This window comes from Schistosoma haematobium, chromosome ZW, assembly GCF_000699445.3.
Source record: "Schistosoma haematobium chromosome ZW, whole genome shotgun sequence".
Taxonomy (NCBI): Eukaryota; Metazoa; Platyhelminthes; class Trematoda; order Strigeidida; family Schistosomatidae; genus Schistosoma; species Schistosoma haematobium.
In genome coordinates this window covers 45,723,274-45,738,512 of record NC_067195.1, presented here as the reverse complement: position 1 = coordinate 45,738,512, position 15,239 = coordinate 45,723,274, and the positions used below count along the sequence as shown (strand labels likewise).

Sequence of the window (15,239 nt, the reverse complement as noted above, 5' to 3'; positions counted from 1 at the left end):
AAATTTTTTCTCTAAACCTCTCTACTATACAATCAACAAAACAGATGATACCAACTGTAGATAATATGGTCACGCAATATTCAGATTACTGAGACGCAACAATACTTCGTGATAATGACTACTACGTTTTATTTAGAACATCCTGTTAACATGATTTGATGAACACTATTTACTATTAATCTCTTATTTGGGTGTTAAATGATACCAAAATACAACTACTGCCGGAACAATATAACTGAAAGAATATTATTAAAGTACGACAGACTTTTACGAAACACACTTACTTTGGATAGTCTTTATCATGCTCAAAGACAAAATCTGAATCTAAATTCCCTCCCTGTCTAACCATTCGTTTTCGTCTTTTAACACGTTCACCAAGAACTTGACTATAAGAACCGATTGCATCATCCCAAGTTCTTTCATCGGGACCTTTGTTGCGTTCAGAGGCAGATTTTGATAAGCCCGGTCCACTAACCGGATAATTGACTGTCCAAGACTGTAAATCTTCAAGTTCATTTTTCCGGCGTTTACCTATTTCAAAGAAAATAAACTGATTAAATAAAAAATAAAGACCTACAGAACGAATAATGCATAGTTTGTTTAAAAACAATAACAGAAATAGAAGTCACGTACCTCGTGACATTGAATCAAAAGACAAGTCGTGAAACGTTTGTCAAAAAACTCTAATATGGACATATAAAGCCTGAAGGATAACTTACGTCTTCTTAACACGGAATTGCTCTTTCGTTTCCACCACGGTTGAGGAGTACTTGTAATTGTTGATAACAAATTCGAATCAGCACGAGCAGGTTGATTCTGGGTACGATAGTCATTGAGAATTTGAGTGTTAGTAACTTGATTAGGAGCAGACAAATAACTAGCGAGCCCCATGGGGACATGGTGAGTACTGGAATCTGGAGGCAAGCCAGACATGTCGAAATTGGCAGCAAATGCAGCAGGACTAACGTCTGTAACAGATGCATAACCAGAAGAATTGAGTATACCGCCCAAAACATCAAACGTGGAGTCTGCAGCAGTAACAACAGATGAATGACTAGAATCAATCAAATGCGAAGCAACCAAAAAGGAAGAAGTAGTGTTACTAGATGGCTGTACAGGAAAGCCAGTCCTTTGGACAGTGGAGCTATCACAAGTAGCTAGAGAAGCAGTTCCAAGTGGAAAATTAATACAAGAGGAATTGGATGAAAGCATTTCGTTTTGAAGGAAGCTAGAAGCAAAGTCCATCATGTTGCATACAGAACCCAAGGTATTAGGGTTGGCTGTACAAACAGATGAATTAGATGTTACAAAATCACTAGGTAAACCGTCTGCAACATGTTTCAGGGTCATAGTAGGATCATTACTACGCAACAACTCATAGAACATATTTGATTTAGTTGTGAATACATTTGTTTGGTTAGTATCAAAACTATACGTACATGTAGGAGCACAATTACTTGAGGTCATTACCATTCCGTTACCAGACATAGAAGTTGGAGTACTGGGAAGACTGGATGTAGATACAGACTGGGGTTGTTGATACAAATTATTCATTGAATTCAAGTTTTCAAATAAACCCTCGCTCGCTATGAGCGAAAGGTCAAGTTGGGAAGGATCTTTCATGGACAACTGACAACTCTCAGCAAAAGTCGAAGGGATAAGTTCGGAGCTTTTACAGTTTTCGTTAGGCGTTACCGTACTCAAGGGGCTATTTGAAGTAGGAGTATTATGTGTTTGTACTGGTAGATCAATAGATAACTCATTATGTTGAACGTGAATTTCCGCTGGAGAAGAGTGAGAATCCAACTTTGATCGAACTTCGTGATGAGATCGATGCTCACGATCCTTTTCTCTATTCCGCTTCTTTTTTTTCTCTTTTTTAACTGGCTCAACACTACCTAGTTGCTCAACCATAAAAACAGGCTGAGAGCCATCGTTCGCAGGCCGTTTGAAAATTTTTAATGATAGTTTTTTAGTATCTGCATTGACTTTTACAATACCATATGTTGAAGTGGGAGACAATGGATTATCCTCAAGTTTATTTGGAGTTGTACCACCACAGGCTGCTGGAGTAGTGGCATTTGATTCGCCTCCTGTTCCACTCGTATCGCCATCATCACAGTACTTGTGTTTCTTCTTTTTCCGCTTTTTCTTCTTTTTACTGGGAGATTCGATTGGTTCTTCAAATGCTGAAAACAAAAATATTTTAATATAGCTCATAGGATAGGATGCTGTATGCACTCATATGATTGTGCAATATATTTTAGCCGTAGTGTATTAACTGAAAAACTTTGTAACAAACTACGTATATAAGTTAATTAAACCAAAAGAAATGTCATGAAGTCACCGACATATTTTGTATGGATACGGTCAACAGAAGTGATCTTATCTATATGCCCTCAAGATCCAATAAAGCTAGGTCGCTACCATAGAAATCTAAAGCTTTGGATCTAAACGGAGAAAACGAGCATAAACCATGAGGGTTTTGTTGGTTACTTTTATACAAAGGCATGTTAATGTATCAAACTAGATTATATATTCCGGGATCATAAGAACATGTTCTCAGAAGCGTATAATATCTGGGGATTCAAAAAAATAAAACCTAAAATCAACTGGTAAATTTTAGTCAGTCAGTCAGTCAGCTACAACGTTGGACCAGGCACATATATACATCGGTTTAAGTTGCTATACCTCACTAACACAACAAGATGGACACCGGATTCATAAAAGTAGTTAATTCAGAGGTGGTAGTATATAAAAGAAGGATTGCAATAGGGATATAGTACAGGAAGAAAGAATTAGTACGTAGAAAGAAGGATATGAAGCGATTTTAATCTCACGGTTTAAAGGAAGACAGAGTGTATACACCTACGCCATTGTGATCGATTCTGAGTCATGTCACCAAGAGTCTCCAACCATTGGTTACGATAGTCACGCGGACCCCAACCAAGTAGTCTGCATCTACCAACATGGCTCAGACTAGAAGTTAGTGACTTCAAGCACTGATGCCACGTTTTGGTTTGGCCGCCTCTAACTTTCTTCCAACCATCTCCAACACCGGTTAGCATTGCACGTCGTGGTAATCAGTGTTCAAGCATACGTAACACGTGGCCCATCCCTCTCAGTCAATGAAGACTCACAACCTCATCAACTGATTTACCATCATTCCCTAATACCCTGCCGTCTAACCTCACTATTACTTACCCACTGATCTCAGCAGATGCGAGCAATATTTCTAAGGCATTTGTGACCAAATACTAGTAGTTAACGAGTATCTTCTACTCTTAATGACCAAGTTTCGCAGCCGTTAAGTGGAACAGAACGAACTGCTACGCAGTATACTCGTCCTTTTATTGATAGACGGATATCTCGCCTTCGCCATAGGTGACATAAGTTGACAAAAGCCAAACGAGATTTTCGAAACCGTGCACAGATTTCGTCAGACAACAACCCATTGGAGTTAATCAGACGTCCACGATAAGTGAAGTTGTCAACGCGTTCGACTACTTCACTCCCTATCCTTAGTTCAGGTGTTGACGCAGACCAGTCCTGAAGCAACAACTTGCATTTAGAGGGAGAGAAGCGCATTTCAAACATTCTGGCATTGTTGCTCAGTGCTACCAGAAGACTGCATTTTATCAGCGTCTTCACCAAACAGGACTATATCATCTGCGTATTCTAAGTCGATAAGTGGACCTCATGGAAGGAGATCAATACCCGAGAATTCAGTCGACGAGAATGTTATTTCCATCAGTTGGTCTATGATGAAGTTAAACAAAAATGGAGGATGTAGACAGCATTGACAAACACCACTTGAGGATGCAAAAACAGATGACAGTTCGCCATAAGCTCTGACTCGACTAGTAGTGTTCGAGTAAAGAGCCTTCACAAGGTTTATGTACTCCTGAGGTACACCTCTCAATGACAGACACTGTCATAGGATCTCGCGGTCTACGGAATCAAATGCTGCTTTTAAGTCAAGAAAGATCACCATTGTCGGATGCCGATAAGTATGCCTGTGTTCTAGAACCTGACGAATGGTGAATATGTGGTCGATGCAGCCACTACCAGGTCTGAAGTCAACTTGATTTTCTCGTGTTTGCAGTTCATGAGTCTTAGTTAGGCGTCCGATCATTATCGAGGCTAGTATTTTAGATACTATATTAGTTGAACTAATCCCTCTATGGTTGTCACAGGATGATTTTAACCCTCTCTTATATATTGGGACGATAAGTGATTGTGACCAGCCAGATGGGATTACGTCCAACTCTCAGATTTTAGCTAAAATATTAGTAAACCTAATCGCTAAAATTGGACCACCATCCTTAAAGACCTCTGGAGCCAATCCATATGGACCAGCTGCCCTTCCTCGTTTCAGATTAACTATAGCCTTTTGAACTTCTGCTAGAGTTGGAGGACCTACTTCAATGTTCCATTCACACTGTCTGGGAATGGTGGGTAGTTGTAGAGTAGCTGAAGGCCAACCGAATTGTCCTCTGAAATGTTCCGCCCATCGTTCTAAACGTCTGGACTGAGAGCAGATGAGGATCGTCTTTTTCCGAAATAGCCTGACTTACACTTGACTTATTAATTCCAGTTTCTTTTATTAGTCTGTGGAGCTGTCTTGTGTTCTCTATAGCCGCCGCCTTTTCCATCTGTTTTGCTTTCGTTGCCCACCACTGCTCACGGTCGTTCCTTAGACTTTTGCTTAACCTAGATCTGATTTGTTTTCGCTCTTCATCGTGTTCAGAGCCTGATGGGATGAGTTTACGAGAATCCATCAGTGCAATAGACCTTGAGGAAATCCATTGGTTCTTTGTAACCCTGTGGTTTAAATCATTGATAGATTTCACTGCTGTTTCCATAGCTGTTTGTATAGCTTCCCAAGCAACATCTGGGTCAACCTTGATTTCAGAACTACCTAAGTGTGACCTCAGTTGTTCCTGGAACCTACTTTCGGTTTTCTCGCTACTCAATTCAGTTCTAATGGGTCTTTTTAATGTGGCATTTTTGCGTCCAGTGAGGCGCAAGCAGATTCGTGCCCGTATTAGGGCATGGTCGGAGTCCAAGAAGGTACTCCAGAATGAGCGACAATCTTCTACCGACCCTCTCCAACGATGACTGATGGCAATATGGTCTATTTGAGTCTATCGTTGGTTTGGTGTAGGGGGTCACCGTGTTAGACGATGTCTCTCCTTATGCTTAAAATTGGTGTTTGCTAAAAATAAACGATTGTCTGAACACAGTTGCAGCAGACGATCACCATTATCTGTTCGCTGAGCCGGAATACTAAAATACTTACCTAAATGTCCTTCTGTTTGGTTTAAGCTACCTATCTGGGCATTAAAGTCACCTGCTACGAGTACTATGTCTGAACGTTTAGGTTTCTGAAGTTCAGAGAGCTTTCTGTAAAGTTCATCCGAGCTGCAGTCAGTGGGAGCGTAGGCAGGAACGACAAAAAGGCAATGACGTGTGTCCCTATCCTTCGGAGTTCTTACGGAGCCGTTTAGCTGAACAGCACATAAACGACTGTTAATGGGGATCCACTCTAACAGTGGTTGTTCCACCCTCATGCTTAGTGCTATGCCTACTCCTGCCAGTCCACGAGAGCTGGCCGTCGAGTCACCAGAGACACGGAGGGTGTATCTCGTTGGCTCTCTGTTTTGCCGAGGTGAGGTCAAGTGAGTGATCACACTGGGATCCTGTATGCGTGTTTCAGAGACACAGCATACATCAATGGTACGAGATTCTAGGGTTCTATTCAGGGAAGCCTGTTGACCGATTTGACATAGGATGCGTACGCTGAAGGCTCCAATGTGTAGTTTGGAGCAAATTTCAGTAAACCTCTGTACAGTCAACATTACGACTTCGCCTTCGGACCTTAGGTTTGTTGTTTTTAGTTTTACCGCTCTTCAACCGACCTGTCTGACATGGTAGGACCTTGAGGAACGGTTGTTCCAGCCAATATAGCTCGGTTGCTTCGTCATGATAGGCAAGCCGGACCACCACGTCAAGGTAGCAACAACAGTAAATTCTAACAGATATTACGTTATACTATGATAATAAATATTTCGAATATACATTGAAGATATCTTCAGTCAAAGGTTTGGGGAATACCCTCCAGGAAAACCACTTTTTAGTCTGGTCACCTGGACAACAGCCCAGCCCACATACGCACAAATATGATAATTACTGTTGGAAATTTCGATTTACTTTGTTATTTATGCAAACGATATTCAAAATCTTGTTACACCCATTTTCTATCTACATTGTGTCACTTATCTATTTATTTTCGTTCTCATTTCGTGTGCTCTTTTAATTTTTAATTCACCCAGCAACACGACTATAATAGAAGTTCTTGTCAGTCTAGACGATCTCAAGTCGCTTACTGATTGAAACTTTGAATGCCTCCACCGAATACGATCCTTGATACAGCTTTAATGATTACTTGTCCTATTCAAACTGGCTTTCTTTAACGTTCGCACACTGATAAAGATCAGACAATAGATAGGTTAGGTTATATCTTTGAGAATTCTTGATACCAACGTCCACAGTGAATCAAAAACCTGTATTCAAGGTCCCACTTAAGTGCAACAAATTGTTCCTTTATCTATAGATTAGAAATACTTGTTTCATGTAGGTTAACCCGTGGACCTTGGAGCATCTTCGGTTTTGGCTGCTGTTGATGTTTCACTAAGCCCCAAACTAGAAGCAGCACCAACCGGTCAGATTTTAATTAATTCACATAATACAAGACCATTAGCCAGTTGAGTGGATTTTCATGTAATAAAATAACATGCCTATATCCAGAGTACGAACAAAAGATAGACGTAAAAAATATTACAGGGGAATAAATGAAATTAGCTTGTAGGTCACTCATTCTTCAATCGACTAAAACCTGACTGCTAGGCCTAATCTTAAGACATTATGTCAGCGCTATTGGATTAGAAAGCTCCACTAAGGTGGGGAGGAACTTGCGTGGGTAAAATCTTTTTATTGTTTTTGATTACGCTTTAAAAGACTTCAGCCCAGATAAAATCAAGGATGAGTTCTACCATCAACCAAATTATCCTAAGAGGGCATGTTCGATAGATGTTGCGGTGATAACCGGAGATTTGAATGCGCAACTCAAGTGTCTAGACATAAAGAATTTTCTTGGGTAACTAATGGAGCATCGTTGATCGTAGATCAGATAACGGTGAATTTTCCCTGTGCAGATAACAGCCTGTTTCTGGTCAGAATTATTTTCCAGCACAGTCATCGTAGATGTGATACCTGGCGTCCCCCCTCCGTAGCTGAAGCTCGGACTCAGACTGATCACATCGCGATCAGATACTCTGGCACGGTTGTATACACGATAGCTCCTTCTTTTGGAATGCATGTCAATACCTATTCGATCATAGTTTAGTCTGTGTCAAGCTGATTTTGAGTTTTGATAAGCAGAAAACGTCTGGTCCTAAATGGATTGGTGTAAGCAAATCGGCTGTAGCTTCCATTCCAACTAAATATCAAACAGAAATAGGTTTAAAGTTAGTAGTCAGTCCGCTGGAAAGTTCAGATGAGCATAAGATGAATTTGCTTGAGGGGTTACGTCTCTTGCGGTTTGCAAAATGTCCCGCTTTTGAGCACTGGAATGCCGCAGGCTCCTTACGACTACTAGGAACACCCCGGCAAATCGCAAGTTTGATGGTAAGAAGCACATGCTTACGTAAGAACCAAGAAACCTGGTGGTCAGTGTGCTATCGAGTTGGAAACAGGTACTACACCTGGGAGCTATCGGAAATTATTCAACTCATCCGAGATACAGAAAGAAGCGTGGTCTAAGTGAGACAACTTATGTAGATGGGATGCCAGTTAGTAAAACCTGGACGATGGGGAATTCTCCGAGGAGCAGTTTAGCTGACTTGTTGTCCCAGTGACATCAATAAGACTGTCGTGCTCTCACTAGCCGGTGACGAATGGTGTACCTAACGATGGAGAGGTCCTTAAGAAACTACAACTCCTAAGGAGCTACAAGTCATCAAAACTAAACGATATACGTTCGGCTTTTTATAGGGATATTGGCGAACTTCGAGAAAGGGAACTACCTGACCTCTATCAGTTGAAAATTTCAAACAACTCTATATGTTTAATTATCGCTGCTTCTCAAAGATTACTAATATCCAGTAGTAACACCATGTTAGTAATGCTGAGATTCAGCAGTGTGCTCGGGTGCAGTGACGATAACTCAATTGGTTTCCCCAAAATGAAACATAGATTCCAGTGGCTTGATCACATCTTACAAATTTCATCTCAGCAGCCTCCACAACGTACATCATTTGCCGATACTGGAAGTGGTTGAAAAAAGTGGTGGTTGGTTTATGACTTCCCACTATGATAATGATAAAGTAGTATAGGACCACAAATTCCTGATTGCAGTTTGAATGGTCGTGCAATTCAATGAATTGAAGCGTTATCAGATGTGGTTCAGAACAGAAACCAATGCATATCCTGCCATATTTTTCTCTTACATTTCCCATAAATGAAACTTCTGAATTTTAAATTGTCTCGTTTGCATTGTTAATGGAACTGTCTTTCCTATCATAAAATTTACTTTTTTTCTTTTCAAATGTGCCTCCTTTTCCTCACAGTATTGCCTATACATTTTGTGACGCACCCTATTTTTTGATCCCTTATTGTACAAGATTTTATATGCTGAAATAAATAAATAATGAAACTATAATACAAACAATGCGGAACAATAAACAGATGATTCGTGAAGGTTAAGGTTAATAACGTTATCTGTATAGACTAAACCAAAATTTGACGGCTGAATACCTGATTTACTGTTACAGTTGAACCGGCCTTCATGAGATTTAATAACTTAACGACAGGAGGTACCTGACGACTTAATAGCGCGTACAAAAAATGAGTGGTGTCCTTCGATCTTTCGGAAAACTGCACCCAACTACAAGTCTTGGTGTTAACTTGTATCCTAAGTCATTCTTTCTGATCTATATCAACCTTCATCGCGAACATCGCATAATCCCAAAATGATCAGTCAAAGAGAACATTAGTGCTAAAAGCTAACACAAAAGCCCAAGTGCGATTATCCAATAAATGTAGAGGCAATTTTTATACAACAAACGGCACTAAGTTTTCATTCTATTAACGAACATTTAGCATTATACAATGTTAGATGAATAAACTAAGTATCACAAAAATTTACTCTGACGTCATCTAAAAGTGGTAGACCATAAAACTAGAGACGAAATCCGAAAAATATTTAGCATAACTAGAGGTTTCGAAATTTATGTTAGATGCTACCTATGGATAATCAAGGAATCTGTGAAATTGGAATAGTCTGTGATGTTAATTCCCAGACTACACAAAGACCGGCTACAAAGAACAAAAACTTGTGATCTTTAAATGTATGGCATTTTCCCCATATTTTCATACTCGCACTTTATACTTTTCTCCTATATCAGAAAGTTTTGGTTTAAAACTAATTTAAAAAATGATAAAGTAAATTAAAACAAAAATCTGTGGACGTGACATATAGCTCGTTTTTAAAACTACAGTGATTTTGACCAAACATTTGCTGTCCACATGGAAGATTACATAACACAAGTCATCACGAGGCGGTATGAGTAAAATGACTTAAAAGTTATCGTAAACTCACAATTTGGATAATGAAGTTCAGAAGATAGTGGTTGATCCAGAGATGAACACCATGAACCAGGTTGTACTTTATACGCACTAGAAACACTATTAACTGGATTGAAAGATTCATAAGAAAGACCATAAAATCCTCGTTTTTGTTCGAAATTTGGTAGCTTTTTCAAAGAGCTGACAAGGGGTTCAGGTAGTAAATGGGGATCAATTGTGTCACTAGCAAACCCCTCCTTGAAATCGCTAAAGGTATATACAAATTATTGAGAAAACGCTTACATGTTATTGGTACATACACTCCCAAGGACTTCACTGAGGCAGCCCACGAGTCGGTCATGACCAAAACGAAGACACTGAAAGGCATCTATTGATATTCTAGAATCATGCAACAACGTTTCCACACTGGATCCAGCATGTAGTGGAGCAGGTAACGGGAGTTCAGGAATTATATCTGTTAGACTAACTACGGCACTCAGAGACTGAATGGGGATGCGAGAAATATCGCCGTTCATCCCACTGTACCCTGGAGCAAAATCAGGAGAACAGGAAATTAAATAAGTGAAATTATTGGAATATGATGCAGTCACCAGTAATTTTTAATAAATTAGTATACACATACTTCCTCCTAAAAAATGTATTCTAAGGGGCATTAGTGAAAGAATGATGTCAATCACAACAGAGATTATAATCACTGATACAATTCAATCGAAACCAAGGAATTAGGGTCTTAGGAAACTATCAAGAGCTTGATACACACTATTACAAGGGTAGTATCACGTTGGGAACATTCAAACTCCAATAACCTTGTAAAGGTACTATTTTATTTTCCTGATCTATTTTCTCATCCTGTTTCTAAGGGTGGGAATATATCTAAAAATTAATGTTAGACGTCAGAAGTACAGGTCAGCCAGTCAATTATGCACACCCTACACTCTATTAGTATAGCGAGATGAAACTGTTAAGGCAACTCCCAGAGTACTTCAAATAACAACGGCATTAGTGATGGTAGAAAGAATTAGGCATCGAAGATAAAATTAGGGAAGGAAATTTGGATTAGCGGAATAACAGAAATTCACAAAATAATTAGGGTCTAAGGAAAGACAACAACACCCGTGTTGCGAGAAGGCAGTGAGTAGGATTTCCCTGGCAGAGGCTGTATGCGCGTGGCCGTGTGAGAGCATTTCGAGAGGGCGAGCCCACCTCACTCTCGGCCATACCAGGGCATCTGGGGGCTTTTTTCAACAATAACGGGGCGGATTTGCATGCATATAGCATACAATTCTCTTTGAACCTAGCACACAACAATAGCATCATGCACTGTCCCATCGCCCTTGGTAGATCAGGCAACCCGAAAGTTACGAGAACACCATCAGGGCATACGACAGGCTAGGTACATAAAGTAAGATAGAGCGAACTGCTGAGCAGCGTACTCGTCCCTTAGTTCGCAGGCGAATACCTCGCCTACGCCATATGACGGTAATTTAAAAGAATAGATAGGACCAGAAACCAAAGTCGATAGTGGCTATATAACGCGGGTCGTTTTATTCTCTTAAGTTAACGTTATAGGAAAATTCTCCTGTTTTCATTAATTTTGTTTCTTCAGTGTTTTACAATTCTTATATTCTTTTCAGCTGTTACAACTTCCTCATATCATTTCATTAGAGCTGTATGAATTTATGTCATGTATACCCAGATGAGAAATGTTTCAAGACTGGTCCATGTTATCGCTGTTTCAAGAAAGAAAATGGCTGGGTCTGTCGATTAGATTCTTTGGGAGGCATATTAACCCTAGCAGGCTGATGGCAGACAAACATGAACTACTTTGCTTAGCTCAAATTAAACAATATGGCTAGGACAGTGTAGCCAAACACTTATTAAACGGTGAGTATCCTGCTCAACAAGTAGTTATTACTTACGATTGTGACACTACTGAAAGTAAAAGGCATGAAGATGCTAACAAGAAACTGAAGCATATACTTCAATTGAGTGAGCCACTGACCAAACAATCCTAATGTTCAGCAGATAGTATAAAGTGAACCTTAGTTGACTGATTTGATTGATACATGTTATAAATAGAGATCATATAGCTCGAAACCAGTCAACATGGTTCAAATACATCAACTTTTCCTGCTTACATACGTCACTGTGTCATTTTCCTTTTGTATACGTGTCTCCAACTCCTTAAGTATCTCAAGTAGTAATTCATTGCTTTTTCTTCTGCTGATCTCTGTCAAAGAAACAGTGATACTATTTGGGTCATAAACTGAAAGATGTACATTGATATGGTGCGAGTTTTTTGTCTATGACTGTGAGACTTGGTTATCCTGAGCCGAATTTTTTAGGTATTTAAACGATCAAACACACGAATGTGGCTGTTTAGGTAATAAACATGCTTAGAAAGTCGAAGATAATGATCCGAAGCATGACCATTTCAAAATACTAATCTCACTGGCTTCATCACATCAATTTTTGTTCTAACGCCTGCAACGCTCACTGTTTTAGAACCATGATACTGGATGCCGACAAATCCAAAAGTGGCTAGTTCATCACAATATTTTGAACAGACATGATGAACACTACAAGTTTTACGGCCAATACAACTCAACTGGATCATTACGACATCCGAATCCGATCACCACTACAAGATAACTACGACCAGGATAATGTTTTGTGATGAGGAATCTATTATATATGCCGCTATTGATCCTCCACATTTTGGGAGGAATTAAGGTCGTACATAGAAATCACTCGCGATGATACTCTAGTTCTTACTGCATTCCTCACGAAGTGAAGTAGTTCTTAGTGAAGAGCATGGTTGTGTTATAAAGCTAACCAAGTCCTAGAATAACTTAGTCACTTTCGGTAAATTCTCTTACTTCATAATGTTATCATTTACAAAGACGTTATTGATTTTTATAATTATTTTTTTCTGCGGACGTGCTTCGGGATACAAGCATTTCTCCCTTTGACTTCTTATAGACTGAAGTTTCATCTGAATTTGACTTGGTGATTAAAACACTCTACCCCCCAAACTTCGATCTAGGCACTTAGGTAGTAACACCAACCCCTACCTGAAGGGACTCCATATTTAGAAACAGAACTAGATTATTCATTATATGTGAAAATTATATTTGAAATATTCTCAGCGAATGAAATCTAACTAATTCCAACTAGATTATTATTACCAAGTCGCACAGCTATTACGACTTCCCAGAAAGCAGTAGGAAACCATAAGGGACTAACAAAACCAATATTCTTTACTCCACAACGCGATTTTATGAACTATTTGTATATCTTTTCATCCCAATTCACGGCTGGGGAACAATGAGCCTTACAGAAGCTCCAAGAACAAATATTGTGACGTGGTTAGGCCGATCTAGCTACTGCCAAAAAATACTAACTGAGACAGCCTCTAACCTGTTTTGATGCAAGCACTCAGGTATTACCAATACTTACACTGCGTCCTACTTGCAATCCCAACAGTTTGCTGAAACAAGTACAACTATAACTACTATAAGTAGAATGGGGTCTGAGCCCCTTACTCAGTGGTTAAAAACCGGACACATACAAAAGACGGTATACACGTAGTCCCACCAAGGGTTTCAAAGTTCGCGAAAACCATTGCATTCAATGTGATAGGCTATTTTGATTGAAAACATGAACATCAGTTTTGAAAACGTTTGTAATAGTTTTCGATTTACTAGTTCTAGTTAAAAACCCAGTTTAAAAGAATGCATCTTTTACTAACTTGCAGTTAGTGTTAAGGCCGCCATCAACAATGGAAGTTTGTATTATATCGGGAAAATATAAGGGGCCACTTTTTTCTTTATTGACGTTATTTGTAATCTATCCAACGAATTGACTGTCTTACAGTTTCTCAACGATAACACTCAAGTGCACCAATCACTTCAACAAGACTAGCGATTTATGTAAACCACACAGAAAAGTGTCTACATGCAAGCATCGACGTTAAAAACTGTATTTATGCTAAAATTAAGCAGTAAAACAAGGCTAAACAAAGCAAGTCCTTAGGAATAAAAACGACAACTAATACTTCTGAGGAATGTGTACATGATAGGCATACCATGAAAACACGTGGATTTGTCAAAATTTAACTAACAGCGTACAAATACACCAAGTGAAATAGGAGCGGAGCTGAAATGTTAGTAAAATATACGCGACATTAAGTACATAGTGAATGGTGGTTGAAATACTAGTAGTTAGTTCTCCTTTGTTAACCCCAGGGCACAAGGTTAGCACCTAAAACCAAAGGACTTCAGCAAGGTAGTAGTAACTAGGCAGTAAGAAGCGATATGGTAAACATGTTAGATGGACCTCAAACATGAGATCTTGATTTCGTAACCTGCTTCAGTCACTTTGAGAAATGGAGAGATCCAAGATCTGGATTTAGGTGGTTAATGGTGAATATATAGGGAGTTAATTAAGTCAATGACTAACTACTCAACAAATGAATATATATAGTAATTTGACAAGTTTGTTGAACCCGATATGACTAGCTCCTAGTGCAACTACTGGTTCGAAATATGTATGCAAATGAGAACTACGGCAACTGGAAAGTCAAAAACTACTCATCGACTTTACCTTTTTAAAAGCCATAGACTGTATTGGTTAGGAAAATACAGTATGAAACGACCTTTTCAACTGTGGAGACATATTAACTATGTTTGCAGCACTTAAACAAACAGAAAAGAACCGACCCTGAAACATAAAACCCATTCATAAAGACGTCATATTTTTTCATTAACTTGATTGGAAAACCAATGAGACGGTAAAGAATCTTATATTTAATGATTGTTCATAATCAAACACGATTTATTTCGAAAGAGTATTCATTTAATGTTTATCGCACGATGTCGAGCTGTGTAAATCTGTCATAAAAACTGCAATGTTCTATTATTTCTGTTACAAATACTAAAAGATGAAGGCTTTTCTGGGTTACGTCTGAGGATTATTTTGCTGAGGTTCATTCATTTAAAAGTTTCATACAGACCTGTGTGGTTCGAACTTCCTTAACCTTTACTACAATAATTCTTATTCATCATTCAGTTTGAAAGTATTCTGGAGGCCGTTTTCCCTCTAACAGCCCCTGGAGACGAAGTTGGCAACTATGGTCCTATGCTGCCTCATACTTTTTTTAACATTTCTCACCCTTTCCATAGAATCGCGTAGGAGTTACAATCAGACTAGAAGTGTATTAGAATGGGTTCTTCGGTGTCTACCTCTCATATCTCCGACATTGAGATGAAGACTAAAAATATCAGAGGCATCTCTGGTAGTATCTCATTTGTTAACCAGTTGACTTTCGATGCCTAACAAACGAAGAGTTAAGAGACTTTCACTCAATTACCGAAACTATGGAGAGATAGAGAGGTTAGTAATATGTACTGTGAAGAAGCTTCCAGAATTCATGCTCAACCGTAATCAGCTTAGTCTACATAAACTGACATTACCAAAACTGTCTGGAAATTCAAGTTACGTATGTTATCCAATGACAATAATTAAAATAATTCAACCCGGAAGTTTTAGATGAGACTGCTGACGGTGATTGATATAAACTAATGTTTGTA

General features: G+C 39.0%; 1 protein-coding gene across 1 annotated transcript in view; it reads right to left on the bottom strand.

Annotated features, from left to right (window-relative positions):
• The window catches only part of MS3_00003691 (uncharacterized protein), a 44,684-nt gene extending 30,343 nt beyond the window's left edge, over window positions 1-14,341 (bottom strand). The window contains exons 1-5 of the mRNA XM_012938530.3: window positions 14,254-14,341; window positions 9,931-10,174; window positions 9,662-9,894; window positions 720-2,189; window positions 285-531 (exon numbers count right to left, since the gene is read on the bottom strand). Of these exons, the coding sequence (XP_012793984.1) occupies window positions 285-531; window positions 720-2,189; window positions 9,662-9,894; window positions 9,931-10,163 (2,183 nt within the window). The 5' untranslated portion in view covers window positions 10,164-10,174; window positions 14,254-14,341. The remainder of the gene's footprint in view (window positions 1-284; window positions 532-719; window positions 2,190-9,661; window positions 9,895-9,930; window positions 10,175-14,253) is intronic.
• Window positions 14,342-15,239: the final 898 nt, after the last annotated feature.